Source organism: Nerophis lumbriciformis, linkage group LG19 (assembly GCF_033978685.3).
Source record: "Nerophis lumbriciformis linkage group LG19, RoL_Nlum_v2.1, whole genome shotgun sequence".
Lineage (NCBI taxonomy): Eukaryota > Metazoa > Chordata > Actinopteri > Syngnathiformes > Syngnathidae > Nerophis > Nerophis lumbriciformis.
In genome coordinates, this window is record NC_084566.2 from 24166369 (window position 1) to 24187816 (window position 21448).

At 42.2% G+C, this 21448-nt stretch overlaps 1 protein-coding gene across 2 annotated transcripts; it reads left to right on the plus strand.

The window, feature by feature from the left end:
- The first annotated feature begins 278 nt into the window (after nucleotides 1–278).
- Nucleotides 279–20608, plus strand: pex5lb (peroxisomal biogenesis factor 5-like b). Of its 2 annotated transcripts, XM_061979200.2 has the most exons (14): nucleotides 279–758; nucleotides 1011–1106; nucleotides 6617–6731; nucleotides 6818–6982; nucleotides 7150–7237; nucleotides 8904–8973; nucleotides 10027–10125; nucleotides 10618–10737; nucleotides 10924–11067; nucleotides 11146–11216; nucleotides 11288–11446; nucleotides 19280–19445; nucleotides 19510–19667; nucleotides 19744–20608. In XM_061979200.2, exons 1-14 carry the CDS (start codon nucleotides 744–746, stop codon nucleotides 19940–19942), a joined length of 1665 nt encoding a protein of 554 aa, XP_061835184.1. In that variant the 5' UTR covers nucleotides 279–743; the 3' UTR covers nucleotides 19943–20608. The 2 variants fall into 2 exon arrangements, with proteins under 2 accessions (XP_061835184.1, XP_061835185.1); XM_061979201.2 differs by lacking the exon at nucleotides 1011–1106 and having other exon boundaries at nucleotides 284–758; nucleotides 19744–20607.
- Nucleotides 20609–21448: the final 840 nt, after the last annotated feature.

The window sequence follows — 21448 nt, forward strand, 5'->3', positions numbered from 1 at the left end:
TATTTCAGAAATGTATTCATCTTTCTGCATTAAAATCTACATTTGGTACTATTTTGCACTATGTTTTAATTGGTTTTAGGTCTGTTCAGCACTGTGGTTGTTTTTAAATGGGCTATATAAATGATTAAAGTAAACTAAATATTGATGTACAGTCGTGGCTAATAATTTTGGGAGTGATTTAAATTTACTGTTTGAATACTTAGGCTGCCTCAGTATTTTTAAGAACAAAATTGACACGTTTTTAAGCACGAGATGGATTTTTTTTTTAATTATGAAATTTACATAATAAATGGGTTATACTTGTATAGCGCTTTTCTACCTTAAGGTACTCAAAGTGTCTGTGTACATTTCAGAGGGAAAAGGGCAATTTTTCTGGGGATGACAAAAAATGAAGCAGCAAATTTCTCAACGCAAAACATTTCAGTCACTCCGAAAATATTTGTCAATAATTTTAGGTCTTGTAAATAGCTTCAAAAATCGTCCCATTTTTACATTTACTACATAAAGTGATGCACTGAGCGAGGCGGGGCTTCCCGACCTCGGAAGAGTTCGTCAAGACTCGGTTTTTGTCGGTTTGTTGTCGTACCGCCCTCCGCAGCCAAGCGCGAGCAGAAGATAATCGCGCATCGAAGAGCTCAGAACCCGAACTGACCGCTCAAAGGAGAGCTTGTGGACTTTCAAGACCGCAACACGAACAGATAGGTAGTTTGCTTTCGATGAATGAACCTGCCTGAAGAAGAATCATGTACCAGGGCCAGGTGAGACTATCACATGACTTCCTCTATGTTTGCTTTAATTAATCGATTGATTCGCTGATCAGCTGATAATCACTAACCTTCACTCCTCGTTTATGCGTGGGTGGAGCCAGCTTTCATGAGGTTTTAGTGATGAATACATTTGAGTCTTACCTACTGTTTAACGTCATCACTTCCTGTCGATGGCATGCTGTTTGGGGGCGGGGCTTCTGGACAAGTACGGGAAAAGACGAAGACGTCACGTGTGTGTCGTAGGGCAAAGGGCAAAGGGTCGCTGCGATGGTGCTGATGGAGCGTCCTGCTAAGAAGATGTCTGCAGAAGGAGCTCCCTTCCTCGCCAGGACAACCAAGGTTGGCATGACGACAGCATCGCTTTTCTGCACTGAGGGTTGATTGGCGAATAGCATGTTAGCTAGCTAATTGCATCATTAAGATGATTAACGTTTTAAAAAAACATGTGTTAGCTTTACCGGACGCTAGTAGGAATTCTGAGTTCAACGTTGGACACACACACCAATTGCTACCAAAAGAATATATATACAAACCCCGTTTCCATATGAGTTGGGAAATTGTGTTAGATGTAAATCCATCCATCCATCCATCCATCTTCTTCCGCTTATCCGAGGTCGGGTCGCGGGGGCAGCAGCTTAAGCAGGGAAGCCCAGACTTCCCTTTCCCCAGCCACTTCGTCAAGCTCCTCCCGGGGAATCCCGAGGCGTTCCCAGGCTAGCCGGGAGAGATAGTCTTCCCAGCGTGTCCTGGGTCTTCCCCGTGGCCTCCTACCGGTCGGACGTGCCCGAAACACCTTCCTAGGGAGGCGTTCGGGTGGCATCCTGACCAGATGCCCGAACCACCTCATCTGGCTCCTCTCGATGTGGAGGAGCAGCGGCTTTACTTTGAGCTCCCCCCGAATGACAGAGCTTCTCACCCTATCTCTAAGGGAGAGCCCCGCCTCTCGGCGGAGGAAACTCATTTCGGCCGCTTGTACCCGTGATCTTGTCCTTTCGGTCATGACCCAAAGCTCATGACCATAGGTGAGGATGGGAACGTAGATCGACCGGTAAATCGAGAGCTTTGCCTTCCGGCTCAGCTCCTTCTTCACCACAACGGATCGATACAGCGTCCGCATTACTGAAGACGCCGCACCGATCCGCCTGTCGATCTCACGATCCACTCTTCCCCCACTCGTGAACAAGACTCCGAGGTACTTGAACTCCTCCACTTGGGGCAAGATCTCCTCCCCAACCCGGAGATGGCACTCCACCCTTTTCCGGGAGAGAACCATGGACTCGGACTTGGAGGTGCTGATTCCCATCCCAGTCGCTTCACACTCGGCTGCGAACCGATCCAGTGAGAGCTGAAGATCTTGGCCGGAGGAAGCCATCAGGACCACATCATCTGCAAATAGCAGTGACCTAATCCTGCAGCCACCAAACCAGATCCCCTCAACGCCCTGACTGCGCCTAGAAATTCTGTCCATAAAGGTAATGAACAGAATCGGTGACAAAGGGCAGCCTTGGCGGAGTCCAACCCTCACTGGAAACGTGTCCGACTTACTGCCGGCAATGCGGACCAAGCTCTGACACTGATTATACAGGGAGCGAACTGTTAGATGTAAATATAAACGGAATACAATGATTTGCGAATCATTTTCAACCCATATTCAGTTGAATATGCTACAAAGACAACATATTTGATGTTCAAACTGATAAACATTTTTTTTGTGCAAATAATCATTAACTTTAGAATTTGATGCCAGCAACACGTGACAAGGAAGTTGGGAAAAGTGACAATAAATACCGATAAAGTTGAGGAATGCTCATCAAACACTTATTTGGAACATCCCACAGGTGAACAGGCAAATTGGGAACAGGTGGGTGCCATGATTGGGTATAAAAGTAGATTTCATGAAATGCTCAGTCATTCACAAACAAGGATGGGGCGAGGGTCACCACTTTGTCAACAAATGCATGAGCAAATTGTTGAACAGTTTAAGAAAAACCTTTCTCAACCAGCTATTGCAAGGAATTTAGGGATTTCACCATCTACGGTCTGTAATATCATCAAAGGGTTCCGAGAATCTGGAGAAATCACTGCACGTAAGCAGCTAAGCCCGTGACCTTCGATCCCTCAGGCTGTACTGCATCAACAAGCGACATCAGTGTGTAAAGGATATCACTACATGGGCTCAGGAACACTTCAGAAACCCACTGTCAGTAATTACAGTTGGTCGCTACATGTGAAGTGAAGTGAATTACATTTATATAGCGCTTTTTCTCAAGTGACTCAAAGCGCTTTACATTGTGAAACCCAATATCTAAGTTACATTTAAACCAGTGTGGGTGGCACTGGGAGCAGGTGGGTAAAGTGTCTTGCCCAAGGACACAACTGCAGTGACTAGGATGGCGGAAGTGGGGATCGAACCTGCAACTCTCAAGTTGCTGGCACGGCCGCTCTACCAACTGAGCTATACCGCCCCTTACATCTGTAAGTGCAAGTTAAAACTCCTATGCAAGGTGAAAACCGTTTATCAACAACACCCAGAAACGCCGTCGGCTCCGCTGGGCCTGAGCTCATCTAAGATGGACTGATACGAAGTGGAAAAGTGTTCTGTGGTCTGACGAGTCCACATTTCAAATTGTTTTTGGAAACTGTGGACGTCGTGTCCTCCGGACCAAAGAGGAAAAGAACCATTCGGATTGTTATAGGCGCAAAGTTGAAAAGCCAGCATCTGTGATGGTATGGGGGTGTATTAGTGCCCAAGACATGGGTAACTTACACATCTGTGAAGGCGCCATTAATGCTGAAAGGTACATACAGGTTTTGGAGCAACATTTGTTGCCATCCAAGCAACGTTACCATGGACGCCCCTGCTTATTTCAGCAAGACAATGCCAAGCCACGTGTTACATCAACGTGGCTTCATAGTAAAAGAGTGTGGGTACTAGACTGGCCTGCCTGTAGTCCAGACCTGTCTCCCATTGAAAATGTGTGGCGCATTATGAAGCCTAAAATACCACAACGGAGACCCCGGACTGTTGAACCACTTTAGCTGTACATCAAGCAAGAATGGGAAAGAATTCCACCTGAGAAGCTTAAAAAATGTGTCTCCTCAGTTCCCAAACCTTTACTGAGTGTTGTTAAAAGGAAAGGCCATGTAACACAGTGGTGAACATGCCCTTTCCCAACTACTTTGGCACGTGTTGTAGCCATGAAATTCTAAGTTAATTATTATTTGCAAAAAAAAAAAAGTTTATGAGTTTGAACATCAAATATGTTGTCTTTGTAGTGCATTCAATTGAATATGGGTTGAAAATGATTTGCAAATCATTGTATTCCGTTTATATTAACATCTAACACAATTTCCCAACTCATATGGAAACGGGGTTTGTATGTATGTATGTATGTATGTATGTATGTATGTATGTATGTATGTATGTATGTACATATATATAATTTTTTATTTTTTTTTCCAACTTAAAGTACCAATATAGTGGAAAATCAAATTGCCTCTATATTTAAGCGATTATCATATATAGAAGCTATCTTATTTATAACACTCAAAGACATACTGGTGGGAACCACAGATCCCTTCGTTAACAACAATGCTAATTATGTGGACGATTACTTCGGGAAAAATTGTGATCAGAACCTTGTATTTTTGAGTCTGTATATAAGGAGGATAAACTACAAGTTTTATAAGCTGTGTGCTAAACAGATCTAGCTTTAGTGAAACACTAAGCATCATGTTGCACTATTACGTGCTCAACAAGTAATATTTCAGGGCATTCAATTGCAACTGGACTGTTTGGTTTGTCTTAAACCTACGTGTCAAAATCAAGGCCTGCGGGCCAGATTCGGCCCGCGAATGAATTATCTGTGGCCCCCAGGATGATATTTGATTAGTACCGTATTAGAATAGGCACGTAGACCACAGACGTCTGCTGCTGTTTTGCACGCACTAATACTCCATCAGTTTTGGAGCTAGGAATTTTCAAAATGTCAAGTCATAAAAATGGGGTCCCACAGTAAATTATTGGGGTCCCACTTTTTTGTAATAGTTTTGAAAACAAATGATAAATGTATTCATTATCCTGTTATATCTCACATTCTATATTGTGTTTTGGAAAAAGGTTGTCATAAACGTTACTTAATTCATTAAAAAAATAATACAAAAGAAAACACAATTTTATGCATATGTAAATGTATTCAGTTATAAACATTCATTCACTTTCTTATTTCCTTCATAGATCTAAACTTTACCACCGCCGGTATTTTTTTCTATATTTTTATTGTAAGATTTTCAGAATGTGTTTGTTGTATTTTTTTGTTCTAAAACTCTACTATGTTCTATTTTTTTGAAAGGCATGATTTACGAGACGCGATGCAGCAGCAGCAGTAGCAGGACACCGCCTGCTCAATATAGCAGCATAAGCTCGTTACCTAACTGTTATCAATGCGCCGCAAAAAAATTGTTTGCCTGCATTAACGCTTCTAATAACAATATCGGACGGGGGCGGGGTAAAGGGAGAGGAGTATATTTATAGCTAGAATTCACTGAATTTCAAGTATTTCTTATATATATATATATATATAATATATATATATATATATATATTATATATACACTATATATATATACTATATATATTATATACATATATATATATTATATATATATATATATAATATATATATATATAATATATATATATATATTATATATATATATATTATATATATATAATATATATATATATATTATATATATACATATATTATATATATATATATATAATATATATATATATATATATATATATATATATATATTATATACATATATATATATATATATATATATATATATATAGTATATAAATAAAATAAATACTTAAATTTCAGTGTTAATTTATTTACACATATACACACATAACACTCCTCTCTACTCATTGTTGTATTTGAAAGTGCAATGCTTTGCAGCCAGTAGCACAGCCTTTGAAGGAGCGTAGGTATGGGCAGTGTAATATTCTGGGTTGGAGTCAATAACCAGGCGAGGTGACGAAGTTACGTCTCTTTACTTCATACTTCAGAACCGACTCCCACACTTGCCGTCCGGGTGTGCAATACAACGTAAACCGTTGGCCAACCAAAAAGTAACCATAGACACTATACGGTATAGTGTTCTATGGTTACTTTTTGGTTGGCCAAGCGGACGTGACGACAGGCTGTCCTCACTCAGGTCCGCACAGACCTGGAAGGGGCGTGCCTTAAGTCCGGCTGGAAATCGGGAGAAATTCGGGAAAATTGTTGTCCCGGGATATTTTCGGGAGAGGCACTGAAATTCGGGAGTCTCCCGGAAAATTCGTGAGGGTTGGCAAGTATGATTGGGGGGACACGTCTCCCCAGTTCCTATGCCTAATGATGCAGGTCCTAGCTGTCCATATGTCACTCTCCATCCCAATAAGCTGGTTGACCCCTGACCCCGGCGAGAATAAGCAGAACATTATATCTTGTCTTCATCCTTTGTTGTCTTTGGCTTGTTGACGCCATTGCCCCGCCACATCTGCTACTCTGAAGCACTCATGAGTCTCCTGTCAGATGTCCAATGTGACCGTGATGGACTATGATGCAAGGTCTTCTCAACGCAAGACCAGCAGGAACCTCTGACAAACATTCCCACTTTTGTTTTGAGGATTAAAGCCCCACCCTCATGATCATTGGACCAATCAGAACCTCACAGTGACATCACTAAAGTATTTTGGACTCCAGGAACTTATTGTTCCACTTAGCTATGGGCGTTGCTGTGCTAGCTTGTGTGGGAATGGAGTTGGCATGACACACTACTGTTCTTGCTTCCAGCTGGTCGCCGAGCATCAAGAGAGTCGACCGCTGCTAAGTCCCTCCATCGATGACTTCCTGTCCGAGAGCTGTCATGACGCCGCTTCCATGTGCTCCCAAGCATCCAACGCCTCAGGTAAGCATTGAATCCTTGCTCGGAGGTGAGTCTGCCATGTGTGACTACCAAAGTCGGACCAGAGCTCTGTGTGCTTGTGTCCACAGTTGTGAACCTGGTGGACCTCAGCGAGGGCGGAGGCGGGAATAACACGAGGCGCTTGATGAGGAGGACCCAAAGCTCCGAATCTGAGCAAACGGAAGCAATCCGGATGGAGGCGGATCATCTTCTTCCTGGTCCTGGAATGCCAGCGAAGACCTCAGCGGACTCAGGTAACTTTTTTAAAAGAGGAAGGGAAAGCTTGAAGAGGTCAGGGAGTCCCAGACAGGAAGTAATCCCATCACGGCTTTGAGTTCGCTGGTCCGTGACGAATGAGCTTTTTAGTCCGATCAGGGTAGAACAATCCGCTTCAGCTCGTCTTCATTCGCTGTCTTTTCAGTGTCGGACACGCGGGACGAGTGCAACATCCACCTGGATGACGGCGGGAGGAGGTGTGAGACACGAGGCCAGGCGGGCGAGCTGCTATGGTAAAACATGTGATCTTCCTCGGAAAAAAAGGATGCTAGCTGAGTCATGCTAACAGGCTAACAAACTAACACAAATCTCATTCCAAAATATTGGCATTTTACTTTTTCCTCCTTTTTTTTAAGAACTAGTTTGCAGAAGTTTCCACTAGACTACAATTTAAAAATGTTAACAGCTTTTATCAATCAACATTATTGTATCTAGAAGCTTCTAATTTCATCATAGCTTAGACCACAGGTGTCAAACTCAAGGCCCGGGGGCCAGATCTGGCCCGCGACATCATTTTACCTGGCCCGCAAACACCTGGAAATGATATGTGTCAATAAAGTGCTTAAAAGATCATATGTACTGCTTGAAATTGCATACCTTTTAAACTTTAATAGTATCTAATATTGCAAAAAAAATTTGCGTTAAAATTGTTGACTGAGCTGCCATATTTTTACTGTAAAATCTTGTTTTTAACAATGTAATGTAATGTAAATGGAAAAACAATACATTTGTTTTTACGGTAGAAAAACTGGCAGCTAAGTTTCCAGAATAAAAAAATAACTTGTTCTGTTTTTCCATTCAAAATATAATGTTGTAAAAACCAATGTAATTTTAACACAAAAATTCTGTCAACTAATCTGCCAGCTCCGTGAATCCCCCCCAAAAAACAGTTGTACTGTTTTTCCATTTACCATAAAATTTTGTAAAAAGATTTAAAAAATGCAATTTTTTAGTAAAATGTTGTAAATGTAAAGTTTTTACTGTAAAATTGACAGTCTATTTAAAACAATTTATATACGGTTTTTTTCGGACTATAAGTCGCTCCGGAGAATAAGTCGCACCGGCTGAAAATGCATAATAAAGAAGGAAAAAAAACCCATCTATAAGTCGCACTGGAGTATAAGTCGCATTTTTTGGTGAAATTTATTTGATAAAACCCAACACCAAAAATAGACATTTGAAAGGCAATTTAAAATAAATAAAGAATAGTGAACAACAGGCTGAATAAGTGTACGTTATATGAGGCATAAATAACCAACTGAGAACGTGCCTGGTATGTTAACGTAGCATATTATGGTAAGAGTCATTCAAATAACTATAACATATAGAACATGCTATACGTTTACCAAACAATCTGTCACTCCTAATCGCTAAATCCCATGAAATCTTATACGTCTAGTCTCTTACGTGAATGAGCTAAATAATATTATTTGATATTTTACGGTAATGTGTTAATAATTTCACACATAAGTCGCTCCTGAGTATAAGTCGCACACCCGGCTAAACTATGAAAAAAACTGCGACTTATAGTCCGAAAAATACAGTAATTAATAATGAAATCCAGAGGCAAAATCATATATTATTCACTGCTACAAGCGGCCCTCTGATGGCAGCCATAACTGCGATGTGGCCCTCAATGAAAACGAGTTTGATATCCCTGGCTTAAACTCTGTGTGACAAAATGGTGGTCACGTTGTAGTAACTAGTTAAGCTTGTTTCACGGTAATAACTGAAGTGCTCCATTAATCCACGTATTTATGCTGTCCTGTTATCATTTTTGTAATATTTTCAGTAAAGCCGTAAAGCTGCAGCTATAGGAGCACGGCAGAAAGTTGTTATGTTACGGATTGGGCAGCTCAGAGGTTCAGGAAATGACAACACACCTTGCCTCACCTCCAGGTGCGAATTTGAAAGCCACCTTCAGAGGGACAAGTCGTTAGACGATTTGGACTTGGAGTCGTCCGGACAGGTTGTATGATGCTGCATAAGCTGGTTGCTATTGCAACGAGACTGCACTATTTTCTTTGTGTGAGTAGTTTAGAGCAGTGTTTTTCAACCTTTTTTGAGCCGAGGCACATTTTTTTCATTGAAAAAATTTGGAGGTACACCACTAGCAGAAATCATTAAAAAATGGAACTCAGTTGACAGTAAAAAGTCGTTGTCGCAATTGTTGGATATGACTTTAAACCATAACCAACCATGCATCACAATAGCTCTTGTCTCAAAGTAGGTGTACTGTCACGACCTGTCACATCACGCTGTGACTTATTTTGAGTTTTTTGCTGTGTAGTGTTTTAGTTCTTGTCTTGCGCTCCTATTTTGGTGGCTTTTTCTGTTTTGTTGGTATTTTCCTGTAGCAATTTCTTTGAGCGCTATTCCCCGCTTTTGCTTTGTTTTAACAATCAAGGCTATTTAAGTTGTTGCTATCCTTCTTTGTGGGGACATTGTTGATTGTCATGTCATGTTCGGATGTACTTTGTGGACGCCGTCTCTGCTCCACACGCTGTAAGTCTTTGCTGTCGTCCAGCATTCTGTTTTTGTTTGCTTTGTAGCCAGTTCAGTTTTAGTTTCGTTCTGCATAGTCTTCCCTAAGCTTCAATGCCTTTTCTTAGGGACACTTTCCTTTTGTTTATTTTTGGTTTAAGCATTACATAACTTTTCACCTGCATACTGCCTCTTGCTGTCGTCTGCATATTGGGATCGCGACAAACCATCGTCGTCTCACACAACGTGTTCACGACATCTACAAAGCAATTAGCTACCGGCTGCCACCTACTGATATGGAAGAGTATTACACGGTTACTCAGCCGAGCTCTAGCCAGCACCGACACTCAACAACGGCACATTATTTGCAGACTATAATTACTATTTTGCAAAAAATATTTTTACCCCAAATAGATGAAAATACATAATATCCCACGGCACACCAGACTGTATCTCACGGCACACTAGCGCGGCACAGTGGTTGAAAAACACTGGTTTAGAGACCCTAGGGCAAAACCGTTTGACTTTGTGTCTGCAGGACAGTGACGTGTCCTCGTGTCGTAGACGGACTTGCTCGCTCTTAGCTAAAAACGAGTCGCTGGAGGACGAGTTTGTGAAAGCCAAGGCTGCTGTGGAGGTACACTCGCACACGCGCGCACACACACATACACGTACACGTACACGTACACGTACACTTAGACTTAGACTAACTTTAATGATCCACAAGGGAAATTGTTCACACAGTAGCTCAGTTACTATGATGAAAAGTGTAAGGATGCAGGTATAAATAGACTAAATATAGCGATATAAAATATAACATATATACGTAATATTTACATAATATATGTACAGTATATTATATATACTGATATATTATATTATGTCAATATCATATATACAATATATAACAATTACCATGTACAAAATTACAGTATATGTGACAGCAGCAGCATAAAATAGAGAGTAAATCCAGCCTTGTGTACACCTTGTGTGCATGTTTTCAGTTACTTAAAAAACATTCCAGATCGTTCCTTTGGAATCGCTACTGATGATAAAGCACTTCCTCTCACCTTCATCGCCGTCGTCTTCCTCGCCACGGCTCACCTGTGTTTGTGTGTGCACGTTTCAGTCGGACACGCAATTCTGGGACAAGATGCAGGCCGAGTGGGAGGAGCTTGCTCGCAGGAACTGGCTGGAGGAGGCGGAGAGTCAGAAGCTGACTTTGCCCGCCATCTCACCTGTGGGAAAGGTAAAGCGGCAATAAATATCATCTGACGTCACCATGACAACACGCATCTGTGAGCCTGTCTCGGGTCATATGACTGCCATTTGTGCTGCGTTCAAGTTCTGTATAACAATGGGACATTTGAGTGCTGTGGTGAGGTCAGGGTCGGTAGTAAGAGTGGGACATTTGATGTTGCTACGTGTCTGTCAGCCTTACAGTTTCAGCGCCAACAATCCGTATAAAGACCGCGGAGGCGTCTTTGCCGAGGCTCAGGACAAAGTTGGCGAGGGAGATTTAAATGACGCCGTCCTGTTGCTGGAGGCGGCCATCTTACAGGATCCGCTGGACTCGGAGGTGAGCCGCAGGCCGTCTTCTTAATACGCCCCCCCTCGCTCTGGGTTTTAACTTGATTTTTGACCTTGGCCCTGCCAGGCGTGGCAAGTTCTGGGAACGACTCAGGCTGAGAACGAGAACGAACAGGCCGCCATCGCGTCGCTGCAGAGGTGGGTCCAATGGTAACTCCGCCTCCACACAGCCCCTCAGGCTGTCTGATGGAGTGATCCCTGTCCCACAGGTGTCTGGAGATCCGCCCCGACAACCTTCAGGCGCTCATGGCGTTGGCGGTCAGCTTCACCAACAGCGGCCTGCCACGTCACGCCTGCGGCGCCCTCTACCAGTGGGTGAAACACAACCCTCGCTACACCCACCTTATACAATCCTCAACTCCACCCAGGTAGGAGCATCATGTCATGTGACTTTATCAAATGAAATTAGAATTCTGCAAGTCTGTCCATTCGTATACAAACATCATATAAACAAGTCTTTACATTCGCATACACATCATTTAAAGTTAAAGTTAAAAGTTCATCATGTTAACGAGCCTTGTCAATTTGTTTACACCAGGGGTGCTCATTACGTCGATCGCGAGCTACCGGTCGATCTCGGAGGGTGTGTCAGTCGATCACCAGCCAGGCATTAAAAAAATAGTCCTAAAAATGAGCGATCATAAATCTTCACTATGACGTCACTTTCGTCACTTGATTGACATTCACGGCACCCGAGGGTCTTCTGAGATGACGCTCGCTGCTGCCAGCTCATTAAAATTACCGACTGGAAGGCGAGAAACACTTTATTTCAACAGACTCTGGCGCCGTACCTGTTGTCAAAACTCCAAAGACCGACTGCACAGTTGCGCTAACAAAATAAGAGTCTCAGAAAGCTGGCGTGCACAAGCTAGCAAGCTACGGAGTTTGCCGACAATGTATTTCTTGTAAAGTGTATACAAGATGCCAAAAACCAACCACTTTCATGTGGTATTGGACAGAAAGGAGGACTTTTTTCTCCTCCATTCGAAAATGCGGACGTTTTTAGCACCACTGTCTGATTCCAATCAATGCAAGTCATCAGAATCAGGTAATACACCAACTTATATTCTTGTCTTCATGAAAGAAAGGAATCTATATGTGTTAAACATGCCTGTATTATCTTTAAACACCTTAACTTGTTAACAATATTAACTATATGTGTTAAACATGCTTGCATTATCTTTAAACACCTTTAACTTATTAACAATATTAACTATATGTGTTAAACATGCTTGTATTATCTTTAAACACCTTTAACTTATTAATAATATTAACTATATGTATTAAACATGCTTGTATTATCATTAAACACCTTTAACTTGTTAACAATATTAACTATATGTATTAAACATGCTTGTATTATCTTTAAACACCTTTAGCTTGTTAACAATATTAACTATTTGTATTAAACATACTTGTATTATCATTAAACACCTTTAATTTATTAACAATATTAACTATGTGTTAAACATGATTGCATTATTATTACACACCTTTAATTTATTAACAATATTAACTATATGTGTTAAACATGCTTGCATTATCATTAAACACCTTTAACTTATTAACAAAAACATATATTTCATAAATGAGTAAATATAAATTATATATATGAATGAGGTAGATCCCCACGACTTGACCAATTGAAAAGTAGCTCGCCTGCAGAAAAAGTGTGAGCACCACTGGTTTACACGCATCACATCAACAAGTCTGGCCATTTGCCTATGCCCATCACGTACACAAGTCTGTCCCTTCATATACACGCATCATGTGAGCAAGTCTGTCCATTCATATACACTCATCATGTGAGCAAGTCTGTCCATTCATATACACGCATCATGTGAGCAAGTCTGTCCATTCACATACACGCATCATGTGAGCAAGTCTGTCCATTCATATACACGCATCATGTGAGCAAGTCTGTCCATTCATATACACGCATCATGTGAGCAAGTCTGTCCATTCATATACACGCATCATGTGAGCAAGTCTGTCCATTCATATACACGCATCATGTGAGCAAGTCTGTCCATTCACATACACGCATCATGTGAGCAAGTCTGTCCATTCATATACACGCATCATGTGAGCAAGTCTGTCCATTCACATACACGCATCATGTGAGCAAGTCTGTCCATTGAGCAAGTCTATCCATTCCTATATACGCATCATGTGAGCAAGTCTGTCCATTCCTATATGCGCATCATGTGAGCAAGTCTGTCCATTCCTATATGCGCATCATGTGAGCAAATTTGTCCATTCATATACACGCATCATGTGAGCAAGTCTGTCCATTCATATACACGCATCATGTGAGCAAGTCTGTCCATTCACATACACGCATCATGTGAGCAAATCTGTCCATTCATATACACGCATCATGTGAGCAAGTCTGTCCATTCATATACACGCATCATGTGAGCAAGTCTGTCCATTCATATACACGCATCATGTGAGCAAGTCTGTCCATTCATATACACGCATCATGTGAGCAAGTCTGTCCATTCACATACACGCATCATGTGAGCAAGTCTGTCCATTCCTATATACGCATCATGTGAGCAAATCTGTCCATTCATATACACGCATCATGTGAGCTAGTCTATCCATTCCTATATACGCATCATGTGAGCAAGTCTGTCCATTTCTATATGCGCATCATGTGAGCAAATCTGTCCATTCATATACACGCATCATGTGAGCAAGTCTGTCCATTCATATACACGCATCATGTGAGCAAGTCTGTCCATTCACATACACGCATCATGTGAGCAAGTCTGTCCATTCCTATATACGCATCATGTGAGCAAATCCGTCCATTCATACACACGCATCATGTGAGCAAGTCTGTCCATTCATATACACGCATCATGTGAGCAAGTCTGTCCATTCACATACACGCATCATGTGAGCAAGTCTGTCCATTCCTATATACGCATCATGTGAGCAAATCCGTCTGTCCATTGAGCAAGTCTATCCATTCCTATATACGCATCATGTGAGCAAGTCTGTCCATTCCTATATGCGCATCATGTGAGCAAGTCTGTCCATTCCTATATGCGCATCATGTGAGCAAATCTGTCCATTCATATACACGCATCATGTGAGCTAGTCTATCCATTCCTATATACGCATCATGTGAGCAAGTCTGTCCATTTCTATATGCGCATCATGTGAGCAAATCTGTCCATTCATATACACGCATCATGTGAGCAAGTCTGTCCATTCATATACACGCATCATGTGAGCAAGTCTGTCCATTCATATACACGCATCATGTGAGCAAGTCTGTCCATTCATATACACGCATCATGTGAGCAAGTCTGTCCATTCACATACACGCATCATGTGAGCAAGTCTGTCCATTCATATACACACATCATGTGAGCAAGTCTGTCCATTCACATACACGCATCATGTGAGCAAGTCTGTCCATTGAGCAAGTCTATCCATTACTATATACGCATCATGTGAGCAAGTCTGTCCATTCCTATATGCGCATCATGTGAGCAAATTTGTCCATTCATATACACGCATCATGTGAGCAAGTCTGTCCATTCACATACACGCATCATGTGAGCAAGTCTGTCCATTGAGCAAGTCTATCCATTCCTATATACGCATCATGTGAGCAAGTCTGTCCATTCCTATATGCGCATCATGTGAGCAAGTCTGTCCATTCCTATATGCGCATCATGTGAGCAAATTTGTCCATTCATATACACGCATCATGTGAGCAAGTCTGTCCATTCATATACACGCATCATGTGAGCAAGTCTGTCCATTCACATACACGCATCATGTGAGCAAATCTGTCCATTCATATACACGCATCATGTGAGCAAGTCTGTCCATTCATATACACGCATCATGTGAGCAAGTCTGTCCATTCATATACACGCATCATGTGAGCAAGTCTGTCCATTCATATACACGCATCATGTGAGCAAGTCTGTCCATTCACATACACGCATCATGTGAGCAAGTCTGTCCATTCCTATATACGCATCATGTGAGCAAATCTGTCCATTCATATACACGCATCATGTGAGCTAGTCTATCCATTCCTATATACGCATCATGTGAGCAAGTCTGTCCATTTCTATATGCGCATCATGTGAGCAAATCTGTCCATTCATATACACGCATCATGTGAGCAAGTCTGTCCATTCATATACACGCATCATGTGAGCAAGTCTGTCCATTCACATACACGCATCATGTGAGCAAGTCTGTCCATTCCTATATACGCATCATGTGAGCAAATCCGTCCATTCATACACACGCATCATGTGAGCAAGTCTGTCCATTCATATACACGCATCATGTGAGCAAGTCTGTCCATTCACATACACGCATCATGTGAGCAAGTCTGTCCATTCATATACACGCATCATGTGAGCAAGTCTGTCCATTCACATACACGCATCATGTGAGCAAGTCTGTCCATTGAGCAAGTCTATCCATTCCTATATACGCATCATGTGAGCAAGTCTGTCCATTCCTATATGCACATCATGTGAGCAAGTCTGTCCATTCCTATATGCGCATCATGTGAGCAAATTTGTCCATTCATATACACGCATCATGTGAGCAAGTCTGTCCATTCATATACACGCATCATGTGAGCAAGTCTGTCCATTCACATACACGCATCATGTGAGCAAATCTGTCCATTCATATACACGCATCATGTGAGCAAGTCTGTCCATTCATATACACGCATCATGTGAGCAAGTCTGTCCATTCATGTACACGCATCATGTGAGCAAGTCTGTCCATTCATATACACGCATCATGTGAGCAAGTCTGTCCATTCACATACACGCATCATGTGAGCAAGTCTGTCCATTCCTATATACGCATCATGTGAGCAAATCTGTCCATTCATATACACGCATCATGTGAGCTAGTCTATCCATTCCTATATACGCATCATGTGAGCAAGTCTGTCCATTTCTATATGCGCATCATGTGAGCAAATCTGTCCATTCATATACACGCATCATGTGAGCAAGACTTTCCATTCATATACACGCATCATGTGAGCAAGTCTGTCCATTCACATACACGCATCATGTGAGCAAGTCTGTCCATTCCTATATACGCATCATGTGAGCAAATCTGTCCATTCATATACACGCATCATGTGAGCAAGTCTGTCCATTCATATACACGCATCATGTGAGCAAGTCTGTCCATTCACATACACGCATCATGTGAGCAAGTCTGTCCATTCCTATATACGCATCATGTGAGCAAATCCGTCCATTCATATACACGCATCATGTGAGCAAGTCTGTCCATTCATATACACGCATCATGTGAGCAAGTCTGTCCATTCACATACACGCATCATGTGAGCAAGTCTGTCCATTCCTATATACGCATCATGTGAGCAAATCCGTCTGTCCATTGAGCAAGTCTATCCATTCCTATATACGCATCATGTGAGCAAGTCTGTCCATTCCTATATGCGCATCATGTCAGCAAGTCTGTCCATTCCTATATGCGCATCATGTGAGCAAATCTGTCCATTCATATACACGCATTATGTGAGCTAGTCTATCCATTCCTTTATACGCATCATGTGAGCAAGTCTGTCCATTTCTATATGCGCATCATGTGAGCAAATCGGTCCATTCATATACACGCATCATGTGAGCAAGTCTGTCCATTCATATACACGCATCATGTGAGCAAGTCTGTCCATTCATATACACGCATCATGTGAGCAAGTCTTTCCATTCATATACACGCATCATGTGAGCAAGTCTGTCCATTCACATACACGCATCATGTGAGCAAGTCTGTCCATTCATATACACGCATCATGTGAGCAAGTCTGTCCATTCACATACACGCATCATGTGAGCAAGTCTGTCCATTGAGCAAGTCTATCCATTACTATATACGCATCATGTGAGCAAGTCTGTCCATTCCTATATGCGCATCATGTGAGCAAATTTGTCCATTCATATACACGCATCATGTGAGCAAGTCTGTCCATTCATATACACGCATCATGTGAGCAAGTCTGTCCATTCACATACACGCATCATGTGAGCAAATCTGTCCATTCATATACACGCATCATGTGAGCAAGTCTGTCCATTCATATACACGCATCATGTGAGAAAGTCTGTCCATTCGCATTCACGTGTCATTTAAACAAATCTGTCTATTCGCAATCATACGTCATGTAAACAAGTCTGTCCATTCATATACACGCATCATGTGCGCAAGTCTGTCCAGTCATATACACGCACCATGTAAACAAGTCTGTCCATCCGCATTCATGTGCCATGTAAACAAGTAATGTAAACAAGTCTGTCCATTCACATACACGCATCATGTAAACAAGTCTGTCCATTCATATAGACACGCATCATGTGAGCAAGTCTGTCCATTCATATACACGCATCATGTAAACAAGTCTGTCCATTCATATACACACGCATCATGTGAGCAAGTCTGTCCATTCATATACACGCATCATGTAAACAAGTCTGTCCATTCGCATTCATGTGTCATGTAAACAAGTCTGGCCATTTGCCTATGCCCATCACGTCCACAAGCCTGTCCCTTCATATACACGCATCATGTGAGCAAGTCTGTCCATTCATATACACGCATCATGTGAGCAAGTCTGTCCATTTACATACACGCATCATGTGAGCAAGTCTGTCCATTCCTATATACGCATCATGTGAGCAAATCTGTCCATTCATATACACACATCATGTGAACAAGTCTGTCCATTGAGCAAGTCTGTCCATTCCTATATACGCATCATGTGAGCAAGTCTGTCCATTCCTATATACGCACCATGTGAGCAAATCTGTCCATTCACATACACGCATCATGTGAGCAAGTCTGTCCATTCCTATATACGCATCATGTAAGCAAATACTGTATGTCCATTCATATACACGCAGTATGTGAGCAACTCTGTCCATTCACATTCATGTGCCATGTAAACACATCTGTCCATTCGCATACACACATCATGTAAACAAGTCTGTCCATTCGCATTCACGTGTCATTGAAACAAATCTGTCTATTCGCAATCATACGTCATGTAAACAAGTCTGTCCATTCATATACACGCATCATGTAAACAAGTCTGTCCATTCAAATACACACATCATGTAAACAAGTCTGTCCATTCATATACACGCATCATGTAAACAAGTCTGTCCATTCAAATACACACATCATGTAAACAAGTCTGTCCATTCATATACACGCATCATGTAAACAAGTCTGTCCATTCAAATACACCCATCATGTAAACAAGTCTGTCCATTCATATACACACATCATGTGAGCAAGTCTGTCCATCCGCATTCATGTGCCATGTAAACAAGTAATGTAAACAAGTCTGTCCATTCACATACACGCATTATGTAAACAAGTCTGTCCATTCATATACACGCATCATGTGAGCAAGTCTGTCCATTCATATACACGCATCATGTAAACAAGTCTGTCCATTCGCATTCACGTAGCATGTAAACAAGTCTGTCCATTAGCATACACACACATCATGTAAACAAGTCTGTCCATTCGTATTTACGCGTCATGTAAACAAGTCTGTCCATTCATATACACACATCATGTAAACACGTTTGTCCATTCATATACACGCATCATGTGTGCAAGTCTGTCCAGTCATATACACGCACCATGTAAACAAGTCTGTCCATCCGCATTCATGTGCCATGTAAACAAGTCTGTGCATTTGCATACACACACATCATGTAAACAAGTCTGTCCATTCGTATTTACGCCCCATGTAAACAAGTCTGTCCATTCATATACACACACCATGTAAACAAGTCCGTCCATTTACATACACACACATGTAAACGAGTCTCTCTATTCGCATACACATATCACATAAACAAGTCTGTCCATTCACATACAGTATAACGGCATAGCTCGGTTGATACAGTGGCCGTGCCAGCAACCTGAGGGTTCCAGGTTCGATTCCCGCTTCCGCCATCCTAGTCACTGCTGTTGTGTCCTTGGGCAAGACACTTTACCCACCTGCTCCCAGTGCCACCCACACTGGTTTAAATCTAACTTAGGTATTGGGTTTCACTATGTAAAGCGCTTTGAGCCACTAGAGAAAAGCGCTATATAAATATAATTCACTTCACTTCACTTCAACTAGTGCGTATTATGTGTGTGTCCAGTGGTACGTTGCAAGACGTGTTGCAGGTCTTCCAGGAGGCGGTTGAGTTGAACGTGGACCACGTGGATCCGGACCTCCAGACGGGACTTGGAGTTCTGTTCAATCTGAGTTGTGACTTCGACAAGGCGGTGGAGGCTTTCAGTGAGGCGCTGTCTGTCACACCCCAGGTGACGTCAGCATACATTCACTTATAAAGCTCACCAGAACCTGATGAGGTTTTTTTTGCGCCAGGACTACCTTCTGTGGAATCGTCTGGGCGCCACTCTGGCCAACGGGAATCGGAGCGAGGAGGCGGTAGAGGCGTACACTCGAGCTCTGGAGCTGCAGCCCGGTTTCATCCGGTCCAGGTACAATCTGGGCATCAGCTGCATCAACCTGGGGGCTCACAGGTACAGCCTCATAAAAACCGCACAGGGTGCTAGACTCCAGCTGAGTTTTGATGATCTCACCGGGTCTGGCCCGCAGAGTGGCAGTCACCAACCTCTTGATGGCTTTGAACCAGCAAAGACGTAGCCAGAGCTGCAGTCAAAACCAGATGTCGGCCAATATTTGGGCAGCCTTACGGATCGCCGTCTCCACGATGGACCAACCCGAGTTGTTCCAGGCCGCCAACCTCAAGGACTTGGACCAGCTAATGGCGGCGTTCCATGTGGTCGACGAGTGATGATGTTATGATGACGGTACTTATCTTTAGTAAAGAAGGTTTCAGAGGAGCTGGAAGTTGGACTAAAAACACCAACGCAATACAACATGACTAGAGAAGTCCTCATGCAAAACACAACGTGATGTCACGCCTCAGAGACACGCCCACATTGATATCACGCCTCAGAGACATGCCCACATTGATATCACGCCTCAGAGAGTAAGAACGTTTGTCACATGACCCAACAAGTTTACGAGGTCAAACAAAGTTTGATATTTAACATGTCGCATGACCAGTGATGTCATGTTTTGGTTCCTCTTTCTTCCAAGTGTTTAAAGCCATACAAGTGGCGCCTCCTGCAGGTCAACAAGAGAAAGGCTTTAGTCGTCGTGACTAAGTTTGACCAGCAAGTGGCACCAAACTTGCAACAGCTGCTGATCTCTGATTTTGCCCTCAGGTGTTTTATTTTGTAATTTAAAAAGTGAACATAAAGTGCAATATTTATACTATGAATTGTTTTGAAAAATAATTCAAATATATTGTGATCGCTTAATCTTGATTGACTTTTTACAACAAACCCCCTTCAAGTGCACTACAATAACCTCCTCCCGCACACACACACACACACACACAACACATTCACAGAGTCTAATTTAGACGTGTGAACTGGCAATAATCAATAAATATCACCAAATAAACGAAACAAGCTGAGCTGTTGTTGATTATTTGCGAATGTTGACGCCCTCTGGTGGCAGGTAGAGGAGCAACAACTATATGACTTGCTGGCTGCTAGCATTGCTAACATACTTATATAACTAAAACTCGTGGAACACATTTGCCGTTTCCATAACCGAAGCCTCATACGATGGGAGATATTATACCGAGCTAGCGAGTCTTTGGATCCAAAAAGGTGAAATACTAATATTTCCCCCCCGCTCGGTCAGGTGGACTCACTCATCTCCCTAAAACGCGCACACCTGCCGGTGTTCTGTCAGTCTGCGACCCACTGCCACGGCGCATGCGCACTATTTTTAAAATATTTGCCTCCAACAAAGCAACTACCTTGTGTATAACTTAAGTAGTGATTTTATTTATGTGTATTTAATTGTATCTTCTGACCAGTTACAGCGTGAGGAAGTTCCCATGGACAATGGTAGCTCACATTTTCGTTTTAATTATCGTCCAAACACTGTTTGGGCCCGTCGTAGTTCGGCGTTCACTTAAATTAATATTCCTGTTTGGCAAACAGGAATATTAATTTCAGTGAACGACGAACTACGACGGGTCGTACCCGACCAAGCAGCACTTTGTGTAAAGCAAAATTCGACAGAAAACATTACGTGGTAGCATAATTCGATTGACCCCACTATGGCGTTAGGCAGGTTATTAACTGTTTTGTTTTCGAGGACACAGCCAATTCCGACAGAACACCGGCTGTAGCTGATGCTAGTGATGACCACTCTTGAGAAATTACAAAAGAAAGAAGACAGTAAGTAAATAAGGAGAAAAGAAAAAGAAGAACGCAAA

What these genes read in the sequence shown, in the direction of transcription:
- pex5lb (XM_061979200.2), top strand. An exon ending in AAGCCAAGGCTGCTGTGGAG is followed by an intron (nt 10,126 to 10,617) that starts GTACACTCGCAC and finishes TGCACGTTTCAG; the next exon opens with TCGGACACGCAATTCTGGGA. An exon ending in CCATCTCACCTGTGGGAAAG is followed by an intron (nt 10,738 to 10,923) that starts GTAAAGCGGCAA and finishes CGTGTCTGTCAG; the next exon opens with CCTTACAGTTTCAGCGCCAA.